The sequence below is a fragment of the Falco cherrug genome, chromosome 1 (assembly GCF_023634085.1).
Source record: "Falco cherrug isolate bFalChe1 chromosome 1, bFalChe1.pri, whole genome shotgun sequence".
Classification (NCBI taxonomy): domain Eukaryota; kingdom Metazoa; phylum Chordata; class Aves; order Falconiformes; family Falconidae; genus Falco; species Falco cherrug.
Genome location: NC_073697.1, coordinates 104,953,322 through 104,973,767, shown reverse-complemented (window position 1 = coordinate 104,973,767; position 20,446 = coordinate 104,953,322). Strand labels below are relative to the sequence as shown.

The 20,446-nt window shown below is 44.2% G+C and overlaps 1 protein-coding gene across 2 annotated transcripts in view; it reads right to left on the bottom strand.

The window, feature by feature from the left end:
- Positions 1-17,120, bottom strand: part of ANKFY1 (ankyrin repeat and FYVE domain containing 1) — a 36,472-nt gene extending 19,352 nt beyond the window's left edge. For both annotated transcript variants that reach the window (XR_008732884.1, XM_055714519.1), the window contains exons 1-7: positions 16,963-17,120; positions 11,654-11,846; positions 9,983-10,101; positions 7,094-7,229; positions 3,973-4,096; positions 2,279-2,428; positions 1,184-1,349 (exon numbers count right to left, since the gene is read on the bottom strand). Coding sequence is in view for 1 of the 2 variants with exons in the window: in XM_055714519.1 (XP_055570494.1) it covers positions 1,184-1,349; positions 2,279-2,428; positions 3,973-4,096; positions 7,094-7,229; positions 9,983-10,101; positions 11,654-11,846; positions 16,963-16,972 (898 nt within the window). In the remaining variant the exon portion in view is untranslated. The remainder of the gene's footprint in view (positions 1-1,183; positions 1,350-2,278; positions 2,429-3,972; positions 4,097-7,093; positions 7,230-9,982; positions 10,102-11,653; positions 11,847-16,962) is intronic.
- Between the last annotated feature and the right edge of the window lie 3,326 nt (positions 17,121-20,446).

Sequence of the window (20,446 nt, the reverse complement as noted above, 5' to 3'; positions counted from 1 at the left end):
CTGATGCTTTAGTTACTGAAAAGCAAGCATTCATTCTCAGAGCTCTAGCTTAGCCTGAAAGCAGACATTAGAACTAAAGGACAAATGCTAGTATTAAGAGCAGCCTGCTGCAATCTTTGTAGTGCTTTACAGGGCTGCAGCCATCACAACACTGACCTATGCCTAGAAGGTCTCCTACTCCTCCTGCTGAAGTTTCAATCACAGGATCAGACACCAGCATTACCCTGTTCAGATATGTAGGAGATTAAAGGAAGAAGTAGGGAGCTATATTTTGAACTCACAAAACTTAAGCTATTTCTAAGAGCCCAGGAGAGCTTGCTGTTAAAAATAAACTTATCCTTTTAATTTGTGGCACTACAATACCCATTAGGTCCAGTCACAGTGTTAAGGTTCAGGTTGTGCTTGGCTTTCAGGAACAGAGCTGTCAAAGACATCAGTGCAGGCAACTAGTAGCACAAGGCATTTACTACAGGTTTTTACCAGACTTTGGCCATAGGCCAAGATGCTGCTGCTCCAAAGCCTTCAGAGTGCTGTGGCAAAGGCAGCCAGGTCCTACTGCACTCCAGTTCTCCTAAGATGTGTTTTCCACTCTAAGGTGGAGAACAGCTCAAGATAATCACACAGTTGTACTCCAGCCCCACTCTGATAACTACGCTACCATTCACCAGAGCTTTGAAGATATTCAGACTGCATAGAAGCACCTCCACCTGCTCCTCATCTTCTTCCAGTCAGTTTTTTCTCCCCTGAAACTGCTGTCCAGTAGCAAGGAGGCTTGCTGTTAACAACAATCACAAAGCAGCATATACTGCATTCAACCCAGGTCCAGAAAAAAGCTTCATCTTTATTTGTGCCTACACTGTCATGACTGATTCAACTATTTGTCAGAAAGACATTGTATTGCCAAGTTAGAATATTTCCAGTATCTCCCTACATTTCTTTCTTTAGCAGGCAATACTCTATTGGATCGCTTCTGGATGTCAGATAGCGTAAGTTTCGTTTACCAGCCAGCAGGCTAGCTTTCAGATCCCAAATAAGAGTGAGTTTGGTTTTACATTTCAAAAAAGAACTAGGACAAAGTTCATTTGTGACTGTGATTCTCTAGCTTAGCTAAAAGTGACACAGGAATGTGTATTCCACAATGGGAACAACTGAGTTAACAAGGCTTCGTATCTTATTTACTTACCTCTTTGGATGGCTTTATGTAATAGACTCCAGCCTCTCTTGTCTGCCCTATCTACATCAGCCTTGTAGTTGACCAGTGTAGTTGCAATACTCTCCAATCTTTGGGAGAGGGCTAGATCCAAAGCAAGATCTCCATTGTGATCCAATTCATTGAGCTTCCCAGGAAGCTACAACACAAATTCAGTCAAGTGACATGAGTTAGAGGCATGCTCACCAGACCAACATAGTATTTTAACAGCCCATTCCAACTACCATAGTGTCAGATCTTCAGTTCTAGTGCTAAAGGCTAGCGTTGCATATAAGGAAGCGCATCTTAGACAGGAGAACAACCAGAAGACTAGCATCACCACATAAAAGCCTGCCCTGAAGGTTGTTCAATGAGAAAACAGGAGTTTTGTTTGCAAGCCTCATTTAACTCACAGGAAGAAATACTAGTACAGTCTTAAAAGATGCTGCCTATACAGGTATATTCAACATCATACTAGGAAAAATTATTCAATTATTGCTTTAAGATACCGCAAATCCCAGCTGGATTAGCACCTAACCAAGTACTGCTATAGTCCCAGCTTCCAATTAGCATCCAAGGTATCTTAAAGGACTAGTTAACAATTCTTGATAATTAATACTTGAGTAATTCCTGCTTCCCCCTTGTGCTACAGTTTATTTGCTAGTTGTATAGTATCCATCCAAACAGAATACCTGTTATTTCAAACATTCAATAGAAAAGTGGGTTTTTTCCAAAGAAATTATGTTTAGTGAACTGCCATGAAGCAGCAAAGTTGACTAGTATACCATTCAGCTTTAAACATGTATAGCGATATCAAGTATTGGATTTTATTAGATACGATCTGTTGCATGCAAGATGTTTTAAGTGTCATCAATCACTTCTGAATTATGTGTTTATGGAGCCTTTACCACTAGACCTCCACTACATACACAGAGGTAACCATGGCAATGATAAACATGCAAATAAGAATTAGTTACAAAACAAACCAACTAAAAAAAAAAATCAATAACAAGGCTCAGACTGGTAGCTACAAACTAGTTATTTGAAACACCAAACTCTAGAAGACAGATCAAGTCTGTCTCACTGTACCTGTGAATCCATTTCAATTAGATACAGAAAGACTACATCTTCTCTCTCAACTTTAATAGCCTTATGCAAGGGATATTCCGTCTTTGACTTGAACATTTTATACAGTAACTGAGCACTCATGCTACTGAAGTCTTCCTTACGCAAGTCATCCTAGAAGCAATAAAAAAAGGGTAAGCAATATTCCCGTTCCATTTCTAAACACGGCATCGTACAATATAATCATGAAGTTCAGAAAACAAGTTCAGTTAAAAGCTCCATTTTGATAATATCACAAGAAGGAACAACCCAAGACAGCCTATTAAGGCTAGGAAGAAACACTCAGGAAGCTTTACATCTTACATTTTAGTGTCAAGATCAGTTTTAGTGAAATTTTTCTCCCCTTTTGTCTACAGATATGGAAAACTAGCGCTTTACCAAGCATTACAGTAGATTAACATCTAGCCTCTAAACTAATTCTCTATCTGGACTTAAATCACAGATTCGTTTCCTGACAAAAAAGCCTACATCTATTAAAGACTGACAACTGCAGAACTTTGTATGTTTAAGTTTGATAACTTTTATTCGGAGTTTTTCCAAAGACCTTAAGTTTGAGCTAGTGCTTGTTTGACTAAACAGAAACCACCTCATTCCAGGGAGAATACAGTGTCAGAAGCTCTGAGCCAAAAGCAGGAAAGAGTTAAAAATCACTAACCTGCAAGTTCAGATATAAGAATTTTCTTCATATATTTGTATCAAAGCACTCCCCTCCGGCATCAGCCAAACAAAGAAACATCCACATGTAGACGATGCATTCGAGATTTTGAATAACCTAAATCCTCACACGCTACTCTGCTGTTGACAAGTCTGAATTTAAAGGCTAATCCATTACTCAGTTAATCAAACCTTCCTCAAAGTAACAGATCCGAGCTACTTCCAAGTCTGTTGCAAGACACCTTGGCACTTCATTACAGAATATAAACTCTTCCCTGGCTTCCAGGGATTATTTTCAGAAGTAAAAGCAGGCCTGGGATTTGGGATCTGTGTAGATTGAGACAAACTACGGATGAACTTCATCTGGAGTACAGATTTGGTAAGAAACCCTCTTGCTTATTAGAACAGTCCCTTTGGTTTGGTTCATGTTTAAGGAAGTAAGATGCTTTTTACAGTGAAGTATTCCAGTGAACAAAACTACTCTTCAGGCTATAAGCTACTTCCCTGCAGTTGAGACATTCACACCGAGACAGACAACAGACAAAACCTCTAAAGACAAAAACAGATCTTAGAGGAGGAATTCACTGTGCTTTCTTTCAAACATATATATTACAAATTAGTATTGTAGAGAATACCAAATAACACACAGCATCAAGAGCACATACTATAAGGATAACCGAGACAGATAGGAAGGGAAATCACTCCTGCCTCAGAAGCAGCCCCTTCACTCACACAAGGGGGCAGGACAGGCAGACTTGACAGCTTTTTATCAACACTTGCTCCTTGCAAACATACAAGCATCAGCATTAATAGGTCACCTTAGTCACTGAAAGTTATCAGGAATCCATGTAATCCCCATCCATCCCAACTGGAATGCTTGAATGCTAGCATATCAAGAGATACTCCTGAAGTTAGACAGTACAGTAAGTTAAGCAAAATTCTACTCATTAAGTTCCAGTATTCTGCAAATATTTTTCTTCTGGGTTTCTTCTGACAGTACTTACCCAGTGACTAGCAATTATCTCAGCACAATAGTTCAGAAGAGTGCTAGCATTCAGCTCCTCAGCAGTCTGATAGAAACGAATGCAGTTCCTGACATTAACTAGTGACATAACACCTTTTTCACATCTGTCAAAATAGGAAAGCCAGTGTTCAGTAGCCAGGAAACAGCTTTACTGCAATCACCATCCCATGCTGCAACAAGGTCCTATATACTCCTTTTCCCAGATGCCAGCAGAAAATGGCTTGGCCTTAATTTAAAGTATGTTTATAGTACTTAGCCTTACAGTAATCGGAAGCCCTGTAAAACAGTTTCCAGAAGAGCAGACCTATTAGAGTCCATCTAAGCTAAGGTCCCATGACAACACCCCATACCACAGGAGCCTGCAAGTGGAGACAAGACATCTTACATCTCCCAAGGGAACAAAGTGCAGTTCATTTACTGTTATAAAGTAAGGAAGAGGTCTATCTTTGCAAGTACTACAGTGATCCCAAGCAGCTTTTGTGCCAAAGTTAGAAAAAGGCACAGCATATACAGTTATTAAATACAGAGAAGGGATTAGCTTTAACAGCCGATCCACCTAATCTTTACATGCGTGAAGCTACCAGTTTGAGTCTACAGGAAGAAAATTCAAATACCTGAAAGAAAATATGAAGTTAAATATATTCCTGTGATCTCCAAGCAGATATTAAGACCACAAAAATGGATTGTCTCCAGATACAGATGAGACCCACGCAAAATACTGAGGGAGCTGGCAGAAGCCCTTACTGAGCCACTTACCAATTAGCAGTCCCAGCTAACAAGGGAGGTCCCAGTTGACTGGAAGTTAGCAAGTGTGACACCAATCTACAAGAAGGGCCAGAAGGAAGATCAGGGGAACCACAGGCCTGTCAGCCTGCCCCCAGTGCCAGGGAAGGTTATGGAGCATATCACCTTGAGCACCATCATGCAGCATGTACAGGACAACCAGGTTACCGGGCCCAGTCAGCATGGGTTTATGAAAGGCAGGTCCTGTTTCACTGACCTGATCTCTTTTTATGACAAGGTGACCTGCTTAATTGATGAGGGAAAGCTTGTGGACGGTGTCTACCTGGACATTAGTAAAGCCTTTGACGACATTTCCCACAGCATCCTCCTGGGGAAACTGGCTGCTCATGGCCTGAACAGGTCTACTGTTCACTGGGAAAAAAACTGGCTGGCTGGCCAGGCCCAAAGAGCAGCAGGGAACGCAATTACACCCAGCTGGTGGCCACTCAAAAGCAGTGTTCTCCAGGGTTCAGTGCTGGGGACAGTCCTGTTGAATACCTTCATCAGTGAACCCAACAAGGGGATCAAGTGCACCCTCAGTAAGACTGCAAATGACACCAAGCTGGGGGGGAGTGTTAATCTGCTTGCAGGTAGGAAGGCTCTGCAGAGGGATCTGGACAGGCTGGATCGATGGGCCAAGGCTCAGTGCAGGTCCTGCAGCTGGGTCACAACAACCCTACACAACACTACAGGCTTGGGGAAGAGTGGCTGGAAAGCCACCTGAGAAAAGGACCTGGGGGTGTTGCCTGACAGCAGCTGGACATGAGCCAGCAGTGTGCCCAGCTGGCCAAGGAGGCCAGTAGCATCCTGGCTGGTACCTGAAATACTGCAGCCAGCAGGACCAGGGCAGCGATTGTCCCCCTGTACTTGGCACTGGTGAGGTCACACCTCAAATACTGTGTCAGTTTTGGGTCCCTCACTCCAAGACAGACACTGAGGTGTTGGAGCGCATCCAGAGATGGGCAACGGAGCTGGGGAAGGGGCTGGAGCACAAGTCTGACCAGGAACAGCTGAGGGCACTGGGGGTGTCAGCCTGGAGAAAACGAGGCTGAGGGGGGACCTTCTCACTCTCTACAACTACCTGAAAGGAGGCTGTAGCAAGATGGGGGTCAGTCTCTCCTCCCAACTAAGGACTGATAGGATGAGGAAATAGCCTCAGCTCTCAAGTTGCACCAGGGGAGGTTTAGGTTGGGTATTAGGAAGAAATTTCTTCAGTGAAAGGACTGTCAAGCACTGGAACAGGCAGGCCAGGGAAGTGGGAAAGTCATTATCCCAGGAGGTGTTTAAAAGACATGTAGATGTGGCACTTAGGGACATGGTTTAGTGGTGGACTTGGCAGTGCTGGGTTAGTGGTTGGACTCAGCCTTGCAGGTCTTTTCCAACCTAAACAATTCTATACCTACCAAGCTGTCTAATAATTACTAGTAGCATATTGTACAAGGACTTGCCACTAGACTACTATGACCAGACAACAGCTGGTTGTTGGAACACGTAGGTAGCAAACATGAAGACAGTTTTAGGCTGGTACAAAGCTTGAAGGCAGTTTTAGCATTGACCTTACAACTCAACTCCTTTGATCAAAAAAAATTAACAGCAATTTAGTTTGCTTCATGTTGAGTCACTTAAACCATAAATTACGAGCATCATGTGCTGCTGCAGCCCCCAACACCCCTTGGGCAAGAGATTATCAAAGGGTACTGTATCTTTGACCAAATTTAAGGCTTCAAAGTTGTACAAACTGAAATTTCTTTGTGTTTTGTACATTCAGGCTTCTCACTAACTCCATGTAGAGCACTCTACATTCAAGATAACAACCTAGCCCCTACTAGTGTGGTGTAATCAGTCTCCTCAAAATGGCAAAGCACTGTACTGTTACATCAACTTTCTTACGAAGTTGCCACCAAGATGCACAGAACAGCTCTTTAAGTTAAATATTTTTCACTTGTGGTATTTTAATACTGCAAGCTACTTGCTATTGATTCTTCCTAGCATTTTCTAACAATTCCTTTCTTGCAGCTCACCACAGCTTGTTACTAATATACTGATCTCTACTTCCTCTTAATGCTTAATTAAGGTTATTAGTCTGACTGGGAGTGGAACTGGAAAGTAAGCATAAAAGCTTTAAGAAAGACCACTAGAGTTTAACTGTAGTGCAAGGCTTCATGTCCTGTGATAAACTGAACGGTCATGCTGTATTATTAAAAACTCAAAGCTTTTAAAAAGCAAAATTTTATCCAATTGCCAGTAGCTCTCATCTTTTTTCTATTCAAACAAGGTTGAAGAGTTCAAAAAGATTCACTGTATTTACCAAGACTCACCTTTCCCTAAGCAGCTGGAGCTGAAATCTATTAGCTAGTTTCATGAGCTCTGTCAAGAAGATATCATCTTCTCTTAGCTCAAGTTCATCTGTGTAGATCCACCGCAGCATTGCCATGGTTACCTCTGGGTCAGCATCTGGTACAGAGAGCAACAGGGATTAATAAAATACTCAAAGAACAATCACCTATTCAAGTAGCTGCTATTCCTCTGACTTAAAAGCCACAGCTACCTTGGAGAAAAAAAACAAAACAAAAACAACCAACCACATTGAAACTGTACTGCTTTAGTTTAATCAAAGTGTCAAAACAGAGGCAAAACTGATCTGAATTTTAAGCTAGTAACAATGCTGGCACCAAGCAGGAAAACCTTTTTTTCCATTGGAACACCGTGCAGAATGCAGTGAGCCCTATAACATCTCCTACCTGCCACATAAATATTGCATATTTATGTGTTAGTGATGTCCATTTAAAGTCTTTGGTCTCTTACCTATGGCTAAATCCACATCTACATGTGACAACCACAAAGATGGCCAGAGGGCTGGAGCACCCCTCCTATGGGGACAGGCTGAAAGAGCTGGAGTTGTTCAGCCTAGAGAAGAGAAGGCTCCAGGGACACCTTCTAACAGCCTGCCAGTACCTAAGGAGGGCCTACAAAAAAGCTGGAGAGGGGCTTTTTACAAGGGCCTGTAGTGACAGGACAAGGGATAATGGTGTTAAACTGAAAGAGGGTAGATTTAGATTAGATATAAGGAAAAAATTCTGTACTGTGAGGGTGGCAAGGTGCTGGCCCAGGCTGCCCAGAGCAGCTGTGGGTGCCCCATCCCTGGCAGTGCCCAAGGCCAGGCTGGACGGGGCTGGGAGCAGCCTCGACTGGTGGAAGGCATCTCTGCCTGTGGCAGGAGGTTGGGCTAGATGACCTTGAAGGTCCCTTCCAACCCAAACCCTTCTGTGATTCCACAACTTAAGAATCCTCCCTCTTTTTTATTATAGCCATATGTTATGAACTGTTGCATTCCAACAAAGGTACTTACACCTTGGTAATGACTTCCAACTGCTAAAAACCATTTCTAGGAAAGGTGCAAAAGAGTCAGTTTAAGAAGCTGGTCAGATTTCAGTGTTTACAACACTGATCAGATGCCTGATGCTTTTACACAGCAAGAAAAATAGAAGCATACACCACAAGACTCACAAGCCCAATGGCCAGGGACCTTTGTCACCTAGTCAGAAGTATAGTGACAATTCTACTTACAAAGATGTAGATGAGAATTACTCCACAACATAAGATCAGTCCAATTACAAGAAAAAGTTAGAAAAATAATGTTCGTCCCTTAAGCTGTTTTGTTTTTAGAACAAAACCATACATTTTTAAGACACCAAGATACTCATCCAGAAACATCTCCTTTACACAAAGGTTGTCCCAGATTATTTTCACAGTACCAGGCAGTACTTGGCATAGAATAGACTGCCTCCTAAGAAAGAAAGAGGAGGTTTTAGTAAGGCACGTGTCTTTTCCAAATTTGAAGTAAATCAGAAAATCTACTGAAGTCAGCTCTGCCTTGGCAGAGCTAAGTGTTCATTTTCTCCCTCCCAACAGAAGAACTTGCATTTGTCTCTTTATACTCTTCTTAAAGACTAGAAAATTCTGCAGATTACATGACCTTTAAAAAACACTCAATTTTAAATGCTGCTTGTATTCTGAAAGTAGGATTCAGACAATCTCAGCTTGCAAGTTCTTAACAGAACCTGTTAAGAAAACCATGATAGATCTTAGGGAACAACTTGTTGCTTGCCACAACTATTTCATAACCTAATCCTTGTGCTATTTATAAAATTTTATAAAATAATCAATTTTACAGTAGGACACACATTTACTAACACTTCTTTTAAAATCATTCTATAATAGAAAGTGTTTGCATTGTTAAATATGCAAGACTAGTTACATTTGAGATTCTCAGACTACCTTAAACGTGGAGCTAGGAAGGCTATGGACTGCCACTTGCAACAAAACTACAATTAACAGAAGAGCTTTTTGTAATCTTCTATTAGTATAGCACTCAAACTCCTTGGCATCTGTTTTCCTGTGGCTGCAGAAAGATCAGTAAATCCTTTTGCAAAAAAGCTTATGCTATCTCATAAAACTAGCTTGCTGTGACTTGCTTCTTTCCAGTTTGCCTGCACTTAGGTTTCATGATAAGATTAAGTGTGGAAAGCGAAGCCAATGCTCGAATATTCAACATGCCAGACAGCAAACTTGCTTAACTTCATGCCTGTTTTCACTGCTCACAAATTAATTGTTCAAGACTCTTCTATACTGTTAGGTACAGAAAAGCCTAAGAGGTTCAATCTGCAGAAACACTGCCCTGCGTTAAGTACATGTAGCAGCACAACAAAATACTCTTTAGAAAGCTTCTCTTTCTCCACTATTTCACCAAGGTACCAAACTGCCAAAGCAAATAACCTTTTAAGTATTTGTATTCATTTCCCACACACACTATGTTAACAACAAGTAAGGTATTTCCATGACATGTTACAAAGAAATTACGCACTCTACCTCTAGAAGCCCTATCCTTAGAAAAAAAGAAGTCAAGCTCCTCCATACAGATTTGTTTTTCATTATGCCTAGTTGACTCTAGAAAAGAAACAGGCCACCATTCTCAACCCCTGTTCATTAAAGAGAAAGAAGGTAGGTTATTGATTTAACTAGCACTAGCACCAAGGTCACAAGTGTACTACCATGTTTCAGAGACAGAGCTCTGCAATTAATGGATTAAGCACCAGTTTGTGAACAGTAGTAGTCGGAAAGGTATAGAAGTAACCTTTTCTCCAACAGGCCTTTCATCAGTCACCCTAAAGACAATCAAAGCATCTTATTACTAAGCAATGACTGACCTGACAGATCCAGCTCCTCTGTTGAGGCAAGGTTGGCAAGGCTCCAAGTATCACTGCGTGCTGCCAAGACAAATTTGTGAGCACTGATGCGCTTGTCCCCAACCTTTATCTTCAGATCACTGATAAGAGGAAAAAAACATATTCATGTATAATGCAGACTTCCCCTGTTCTTAGGTATGTACAGATTTAGCATCTCCATAGTATCTATGTCCTGGTATCCACATTTAGGTTTGAGTTACTTGAAACATCAAAAACATGTTTAATCATTTAAGTAGAACATGTTGTCAAACGACAATTCTTATTTCTCTAAGAAGAAATGCAACGAGTCATTATTTAAAGTGTTTGCGTGGGTTTTTTGGTTTGGGGTTTTTTTCCAACCATTTCTGAATAAATTGCCAGGGAATTACTGTACAAGATAGGAAAATCCAACAATCTTGAGGTTAAATATTTATGTCACAGTGTCCATACTAATACAGTCAGCTAAGCACCAACGGTTTCAGGCAAGACCAGCAAGAGAACAATGTTTCACACTAGTCTGAATACAAGGCAGACTCCAGAAACCCCAGTTCCCAAGACACTGGCTGTCAAGAACACTGATTTCATCCTGACCCCTTTAACACCAAGTTATCCTTTGCAGTTAGGGAGGACCTGCCCTGTTTACTTCAAAGTCCAATAGCTTGCAACGTTCTGACTGTGTAGGTGTACTTTCTAAACCATTTTCTATATCAAAGCAATGCTATAAACTACAGTACAACAATACAGAGATGTTAAGTAACAAAACTTGCACTGGGACTTGCTACCTTTCTCATTCCATGACTTGTAGGCCCTTTTAGACCACTTTTCCAAGACTTTAAACTCAAAAAGCTGAACAAAAATAAAGCAATCCAATTCTTCTGGCATATACTACCCAATAAATCTTTCACCCAGCATCCTACAGTAAGTTCTTGCCAGGCAAAGAGCCTTTTCTCAGGGAAGCTCTTGAGGACATGTTAGGGGAAGGAAACCTTAATCAAAACTATGTATTTTCTCATTACATTAGCGAAATCCCTTATTATATTGGCATTGCTTCCAGTAATAGCCAAGAAATTGGTAAGTGTCATTGTAGTCTCAGAACTAAATCAGTTAAGGGATCTAGAGTATTGAAGGTGATGGACAAGAAACCATTAAACCTAATTCTGTATTTTTGAATCTCAACACAGTATCATTTATACCACTAAGACCTGTTATACCATACAACCAGACAAGCCAAGTTAATAAGGCTTCTTCACACACTACAGCAATACAGAACTGGTTTCAAGGACACATCCTTTCAAGAAAGGAAGGCTTCCCAGCTGATAGATTAATTAATTGATGTATCTTCTACCAGCTAGGTATACATCAGTTTGAAATTACTTCTGTTCAAATGGAGTTTTGCTGTTGACAGTAAAGATGGTCAGTTCTCTTCAAACTTCTCTTAAGAGTCAGTCTCAGAGGTAAGCACCTACTTCGAGCTCTTTATTCAAGAACTGGATTTAGGATGCTACCTGATCTTCGCATGCTCTTCCAACTGCAATAAGGATTCCATTCGCACCAGGCAGTAAATAATTCTCCTTATCCAAGCCTAGTACCTACTGCAGTCAATAAAGTCAAAGGTTCCTGTAATGCCCCCTTTCCCAAAGGGGCATTTCTTACCTGTACTGCTCCTGCTGATAGAGTTCAGCTACAATGGCAAGAAGTCGACTGATAAAGGTGTCACTGGCATTGTCTTGGTTAGCCTCGGCAGCCAGAAGATTGCATCTCCTTTCTGTATCAACTAGTTTCTTCTGCAGCTTTACATACTCCTGGCGGAGAAGCATCAGATGCTTTTCCAGCTTGGCCACCTCCTCTGCAGAGGCACACAGTGTTACTACAAGACTGAAACATGCACACCTTTGTTTTGCATCTGAGCATAACTTCATCCTACAAGCACATTACATATCTAGTTTAATCACAGAACGCTCCAGTAAGAGTCTCTCCTCTTCCACAGTACTTCAGCATCTCCCCCAACATTAAACCTTTTATTTTATGTCACTGCTAGCCATAAACACATCGAAAAAATCATCAGAACAAAGTGATAGAAGCCACTTACAAAGCAAGTTCCCAAATCCTGTCCAGTCAGGAATGCCATAAGCTTTCTAAAACCATGGTAGTCAATGATGGTGGAAATTACGGTGGGGTAGGGGTCTAACTGTAATTCTTACGCATTTTTTCAGTGTAGTTAAGGTACCGTTTGACTTTACAGCTAAGGCATCAACCACAAGTGAGCATTAGAACAGTTGCTGGTGTACCTTACCTACCTCAGAGTACCTGACTGACCTGTTTAGAACTCCTCACAGTGTCAGCTAGGAAACTGCTTAAGAAAATGGCCAGAGTGGAAAACAGATTCTCCTCAGAATCTGTGTTTTAAAGACTAGCCAAAGATCTATAGAACTGTACTTACTACTAACACACACACATTCCTCCATCGGAGGCACTGCTAACAGGGACAGGTCCACGGTGGCTATTTCAATTCAGGAGCAGCACAGCAACAGCACCTGGGAGTCTAACCCCGATCAAGTATTTCCATCCCATTGCAGCACCCACTTTTCCACCACACGTAAATGGTCACTCCACAACATGTTGTGGTAAGTTAGTTTGCTGAACTCAACCCAGGTTACCTGTATGAAAAACCTCCATTTCACTGCTGCAAGGAAATACCTGCACAGGTGTTTAAGAGCAGCCCAACTTATGAATACTTAATTATGGATTAGTTGCAGAAATATGTGGTGCTCTATCATTGTGCTTAATTGATTATCACACACACAATCATTAAGTTAATGTTCCAAATAAGGTACAAATCCAAAACCAGTCCTAAACTGAGAGGGGCCAGTGAGGAGAAATTTTGAAGCTAAGCAAACAATTTCAGTGGCAAAGTTCCTACAAGGTTACTCCCTACCAGCCAGGAATTCATTGTTCAACAATTTTTCTCAAATATTTACTAAATGTCACTACTACAAACAATGAGAAACTGAGCTCTTTTGACCAGTGTTTTCTTCTTGCTTCTGCAGAGAAGTTCAAAAGCATAGCTGACCTTGGCCTTGCTCCAGCACAGGTCCCCAGAGCAGAGCATCCCATCCATCTCTAGCTCAGCTGCAGACACAATGTCTCATTTTGTCTTTCCTCTACGGACTACTGCAGCGAATGCTCTCTCATAAGTCTTTTAACTTCACAACTACTGTAATGGATAAACAGAGTAATTTACTCTTTTACTCTTCAGTTAATAGTACTTAAGCAGGCTTGGCAGTGTACCTCCTTCAACAGTCTTTTATTTAGCTTTACCCTTTAAAAGTTAATAGATACCATCTCCTTTGGGATATTTTCCTTATTCTATTGAAATACACTGCTTCAGAACTGTGCTATCAACACCACACCAGCCCTCAGAGGGTTTGAAATTCTGCTCTGGTCTTACTATCTAAAGATAAATGCAGTTTTGGCGTTCCCAGAACTAGAAGGACATGTTTCTGGAGCAACAGCTCCTTCCTGACAGATTCATGTGTTTAGGGTGGCACAAAGCAAGCCCCACTGTTACAGCTGGGAGAGCAAAAATCTGACAGCAGCTAGGAGTTATCACTGAAAAGACAATGAAACCCACATCAGAATTTCATGTGTGAACACCACGACTGTTTATATAGCAAGATTTTTAGGTGCCATACAAATTCAAACGCTAGGAATAACAAGGTGCCTGCTGAACCTCATAGCATATATCATCTTAAAGAAATACTGCATCTTCCAGTCAAACAATGAGACCGTGAAGGTGGGAATAAAGAAGCAGTACCAGGAGGTAACATCTCAAATCCTGTCATTTTGCCAAAGCCAGCTCATTCGCTCTGAATTACTCTGCAGTCAAGAGGACACAATGTAGAACTACCTTAAACTCTCAAACAGCAGTAGCTTAAGCTTTATGCTTAACCGACAATAAAGCTTGTTACTGCTGCTTCCAGGGCAATCGAAGACAATCACTACCTGCAGCGAAAGTAATTCAAGAACTGAAGCTTTGAGAAATCTGTTTCAGATTGACAGCATGCACTTCCTGCAACCTCAGTGAGAGGGACTGACAGGTAATTCCTACAGTAAGCAAATACAAGACTTGTAAAATCAGAGCTTCTCTTATTCTACACAAGAACATGCACACCAGTTGCACAGTAGCTACTACTGCACACCTGCAGACAGCATCTGATCTTACAGCACATTTCAAGTGCACATTCAAGACAGTCCTTGAGGTGCAGTTAATCAACATTCACCACAAAGAGCAAAGCCTCAAGTTTTCCCTGTACACTGTTCACTTAAAGAGTAAGAGAGCTGCTTAAAATAAGAATTGCTTCAAAAAGAGCACCCTGCTCCATTTCAGTTAGAAGCACAATCTCTATGCAAACAAGTAGCATCACAACTCCAGATTTTCTATAATCCTTTTGGAAGGAGGGAGGAGGGTCATAACTTAAAAAAAAAAATCAGTCTAAAGTGACCATTTATCTTCAAGCTGACAATCATTTTGACATAATGCCTACTATTGCCAGTCCACATTATGTATAACCATTCAGCTGACTCTCTCCCAAGTATAATGTACATCCACTGCACACATACACAAATCTAATGAAGATCTTTGCATCAAGACACTGAAAGGATAGCCTCACCGGAAGATACCAGTAAGTCTCTGGCTGAACATCAATCCACATGGATGAGTGAAGACAAAGTCTGGGTTCAGCAAAGGCATACACTAAGTGCCTCCTTTTCTGAGCCCACAGTTCAGGTATAGAGTTAACAGATGGCAAGAAAAGAAAACCAGTGTTTAACAACTTTCTGGCAGCTAGACTGGCATCTCATGGACTGGCAGAAATTTACACTCCACATCAAAGATTCTAAAGAAGACTTCAGAAGAGGCTTCTTATAGGAGAAGGCATAACAGTACAGCAACTGTACAGCTGAATCCAAAAAGATAAGTAGGGAGGCAACAGGCAATGGGGTGACAGATAGCATGTACCAAAAACTAGAGGGAGGGTCTAGCAGAACCCATCACACCCATCAAAAGCAGTCACAGAACCAATATGGATAAACTTTTGTTTACTTATGAAGTGGACACAAGAGAAATATTTCAGGAAAATGTTATTTCCTTACCCCTCAAGCCAGGTCCTTCATCAACTGCTCCATACCCCAAGCCCCACCTCCCCAAGGCTGTACAAGTTACTGCTTTCTTGTTCCTCCTCATTTTTGCACACTTAATGATCTTTACCCTGACAACCACCCCAAAAGTATCACAACATACTTCCTGCTGCTTTAGACTTAGGCATTAATCCAACAATTTCTACCCATGGCTGCATGTAACTTCATATTCTGTGGTATTGGTGGTACAGGACTTAACAGCAATTACAAAGGAAGCTCGGCTCTCGTCTTTAGAAACTGTTCAATGAACTTGTAACTAGTAATTGCAATAAATCCAATTCAGGGCTTCTATACACAGAGGCAAGGCTTCCATAAGAAAAAGCACTCAGCTTCTGAGTAGACAGCCAGTATGACAAGCTCCCTTAATAAACCTTCACTTTCCAGCTGACTCTCTAATACCATCAGTTCTTAACTAGAAAGTGTTGCTGCAAATAAGTACTTTGTTTGAAAGGACAAAATGAGTCCCTCTGCACAGATACCATAAGGAATTCAGTGGGCAGAGCTACAACTGCAGCTTATTACTCCTGTTCATGCAGGATCACTCAATGGTCATATACTTTCTTTAGGCAAAAGACCAGAAAGTTACATGAACTAGAGAAGAATCTTTTGAGAAGCACAGATGCCTGAAAGCGGACCTGCATTAACTGCAGGTTCATTCTGCAGAGCAGGACTCCGAACCAGAGCCTCATATCTCAGTGAGGAATGTGTCCCCACCTGAAGACAACTTTTACATCGAATGCTCGTTAGAACTGGATGACCAAGGCTTAAAAGCAAGCCTAAAAGGCTGGTCAGCTAAGACTGGAACCGTGGTATTTCAGCACACAAAAAGTCAGGAGCTACCCTAAGGATTTATTAAACCAGCTATACTGCAGCATCCTCTCAGCTGATGCATGCCAGTTTATTGGCATCTGCTACATTGTAGTTAATCTTCCACAAGTGCTTTTAAAATTCTACCACTGCCTGAGAACTGCTCTCCCAGAGTTGAAGGCTGTGCTTTTCAGACTGGAAGTCAGAGCCTTCATTTCCTCTGAAACTTGGGACATTTTAGCTCAGTTCACCGACTTGGTTTCCTCCAAGGAAGAAAAGAGGAAGCTTCTGTCTTGCAGGAAGAAGTAGGACTGTAAAAAACGAAGCGTTTTTTCAAATCCCATTACCGCAGTTAAATTAATTTTGAAACGGTGTAATTGATAGCCTCCAAGCAAAAGCAGAGCAGTCTAGGAGTCCTTAGGAGTCCTGCAGATTTCATCGGAGCCCGAATGTGACAAAAGGGGCGGCAGCAGCAGGTGCCCGAGAGGCTGCAGCACTTCCCAACGCCTCCGCGGCTCCAAGAGCAGCCGGTGAGGGGTCCCGCGGCCCCACAGCCCCGGGCAGGCGGCAGCGTCCACCCAGCTCCGCCTGGCCGGCCCCGGGCGGGGAAGGGGGCTGCGGGCCGTCCCGGCGGGCTCCCCACCACCCACAGCTACTCCGAACCCCCTCCTCCTAAAGGGCAAAGGGGGCCAGACCCGCCCCGCCGCCGGAGCTACCGGCCCGCGGCCCCAAGCAGGGCTGAGCCCCTCCCCCGCCATTTCCCGTTCACCTCGGGGGCGGCCTGTCCCACCCGCCGCGGGCGGGGCCGAACCAGCGGCACACGGGGGAGCGGCGTGAGCCCCACACGGGGGCAGCTGCCGCTCCCCTAGCGAACGGAGAAGCCAGCCCGGCCGGCGGCGCTCCCCGTACACCCGGCGGCCGCGCCCCGCCCGGCGCCTCGCCCGGGCTCCCCCCCTTACCTTCCGCCATGTTGGGTCCGGGGCCGCAACTATCGCGAGAGCCGCCGCCCGCCCCGCCGCCAGAGCCCGGCGCTCTCGCGAGACCAGCGCAGCAACCGCTCCGCTCCGGCGGCCGCCTGCCGTCAGCGGGAGCCCCGCGCACGTCAGGCCGGAGGGCGCGCCGCGCCGCTTTATCCCGGCGGCTCCTCCCCGCCTCAGCCAGGGAGCGGCCCCGGGAACCCGCCCGCCCCGGCCGCGCCCCGCCCCGCCGGCCCCGCCCCGCCCCACCCTCCCGGCCCCTCAGGAGGCGGTGGCGCTCCCCGGCCCGTGGCTCTCCGGTCCCGCCCGCAGCGGCCGCGGGCTTTCGCCGCCTCTGGCGTTTCTCTCCCCGGCTCAGATCAGGCGCCCTGCCCGGGTTGTCTCTGCGGTGCCTCCCGGCGGCGGTAGGACAGACCATGGTCGCCTCTGCGGCACAGCGCCGGCAGGCGGAGCTGGGGAGAGACGCCCAGCCCCGGGGACGGGACGGGACCGCCGCCGGCCGAGCGGCTGTGAAGGCCCGGCCGGGCAGTGGCCTCGGGCAGCCCAGGGCTGACGCGTGCCTGCCCCCGCTCGCCCGGCTGCGGGACCCCCGGCTGCGGGGCCCCTGGCTGCGGGACCCCCCGGTTGTGACCCAGCTGCGGCCTGGCTGCGGGACCCCCAGCTGCAGCCCAGCTGAGGGGCCTCCAGCTGCGGGACCGCCAGCTGCAGCCGAGATGAGGGGCCCTCAGCTGCGGGACCCCCAGCTGCAGCCTGGCTGAGGGACCCCTGGCTGTGGGACCCCCGGTTGTGGCCCAGCTGCCACCTAGCTGCAGGACCCCCAGCTGCAGCCCGGCTGAGGGGCCCCCGGCTGCAGGAACCCTGGCTGTGGGATCCCCAGCTGTGGGGCCCCGCAGCACCCAGGGCTCAGGGGATCGCTGTACTTTCGGCTCCTGCACCTAGTGCTGCTGTTTCAGGCAAGGTGCCCGGCAGCTGGAGCTGTGTCCGGTGGGTTAAGAGCGTGGTTCAGAGGCGAGGCAGTGGCCAGACCATTTTGTCAAGCCCTGTGTACAGCAAAGCCGACCCTCGGTGGCTTCATGGCTCCTGGTCTTCCCTGCCTAGGTGCAACAGCAGTACCAAAATACACTGATCCAGCGGCAACATTGTTTCAAGAGCAGATTTCAAAGAAGTGTTTGAACACATTACGCACAGTATTGTATTACAGACATAATTGTCTCCTTTCTTCCCATTAGATGATCTTTGAAAAGTCACTCTGCCTCATACCTGAAGTTTTCTGTGCCTGTGGGATAGAACAGCAAAACCAGAGTGCTAGGGCCAAGCTTCGAGAGCCAGCAACTGCAGTTTCCACACAGCGTCAAACACGACTCGTCTCATTTTTCACAGCTTGGTGACAAATGTGCACGGTGCTGCTACCTAGCTAACTTACACCACTGCTTCCCAGCTGCTACTGATCATCCCCAGTAACTGTGAGGAAACAGTTATTACTGCCTGATCAGATTTAGCCTCAGTTGAATATGTGAGTAACAACAGAGACTGGATTGCAAACTGCGACCATATTCTGCATCTGGGGAATCAGCAACCTCATCTTCTGCCGAGGATTTGCCTGGGCAGGAAGCTGTCTTTTTACAGCCTCTCTTTTAAAACCCAAGCACTTCCTGATCTGGCTTAAAATCGCTCGTACACGCTTCTGAAAATACGCAGAAATTGTAAGACTTGTGGTACTCCCCTGTTTGCACTGCGATGGCACCGTACTGCACCAGATGGTACAGACGCAATAAAAAGTCCACACCCATCGACCTACCAAAGAAATTAAATACACTTATGGTCACTTCAGAATTAATGTTCTCTGTTTATTGATCATCTAGTTTCAATAAGCATTTTCTAGGCATCACAGCAGGAAAGAATTTTAGCATGACAGCTGAACAGCCCTTCTTTTTACAAAGATCTCTGACGCGTAAGTGGCAGCATGGAGAAATCGAAAAAAAAGGAATCAGGGTAGCCATACTACTTCAATATTTATTTTAATTCCATGCTTTGCTTTTCCTTGACCCCCAGTGATGGAGTGTTACCTGGAAAAGCCACCATGTGCTGGGGGTTAAAAACAGCACAAGAACTCAGCCATGGTTACAAGCCTCCAGAACACAGAAAAAGTGTAATTTATCATCCAGTACACTGCCGGCCTACATAAACCAAACCAGATACAAGATCTTGGTACAGATGAAACGGAGTAAGAATGCTGGTTTACTCCATTGTTCACTACTTGTATGTACTGCACCTCTTCAATGCTGTTCCTATCTTGAGGCTAAGCAGAGATTTCTGGTTGTATCAGTTACCGTCACAGCCAGATTCCTTTCACGTGTGGGGCAAGAATAAATAAAAAGCCCACTGTGATCAGAGAAAAGTTAAAATAGGCCATCTCCATGCCCTTCAGAGGCTTTTTACAGCCTGGACATTTGGCACCAGACACTTAGCTGCCTCTCACTAGGTCACTGGGCATTAGCCATACCTGCAGCTCGTAAATCTCAACAGCATCCTGCAGGAACGCTCCTTCCTTTGGAATATCTGGGTCATGTGGAATTGCAAACCATCTGGGTAAGCCAAACAGAATTGGGTTTACATTTGAAAAATTTACAAAGAGGGGAAACCAACACTGCTGTGGAACAAACAGTTCTTCCAATACCACTGATGCAAGATTAATGTTTCCAGGCCTACCCCTTAAAGAACAAACAAGCAGCTCTTCTGGAGAACAAATGAGAAAAATAAAGCTTTAAACCATTTTGTGAAGTTTACAGATAAGTCAGTTGTGAACTGCATGTGTTGCTTAAGAAGACAAAACAGAGAACATTGTTGAACTTGCTGAAAGCAGCAAGTACCAATTATCTTGAATTGCTGCCAGCTCTTTAGACACACTGTGGAAAGGGAAAAGGGCGGGCAGCCCATGGAGGGAAGTCCACTGCTAGGTTTAGGAAGAGTAGCTTCTTCCCAATGTTTTGTTTATAGAAAGAATGGTACCGTGCCACTCATGTTCCACACAGGCCCAACATATATATAACTGAAAAAGTGTAACCAGCTGGTGGGAAAGAAACCTCAAGCAATTTTAGACAAGTACACAAACAGGAACTAAGATCAACTGTTATATCTGGGCACCAGTAACTCTGAAGTACTGCCTGCCTACATGAGCAGGCTATCCAATTAAAAGCAAATTTAATGATTTCTCAAGATAATTATTTACCAAATATGTTAATGTGGACATTAAACACATCTGTATCTAAACCAACTGTAGGAAAAAGTAGTATCTTTACATTTAAGTCATCTTCTACTTACTAAATGGCTTTTTTGGCCTGTATGGCTGTCTTGCCACTAATAATTGTCATCTCCTTCCATGCCACCCCACCCTCAAGAAACCTGTAATATATGCCTTTTAATATATGCATGTTGCACAGCAACCTGAAATGAAGTCCAGCCAATT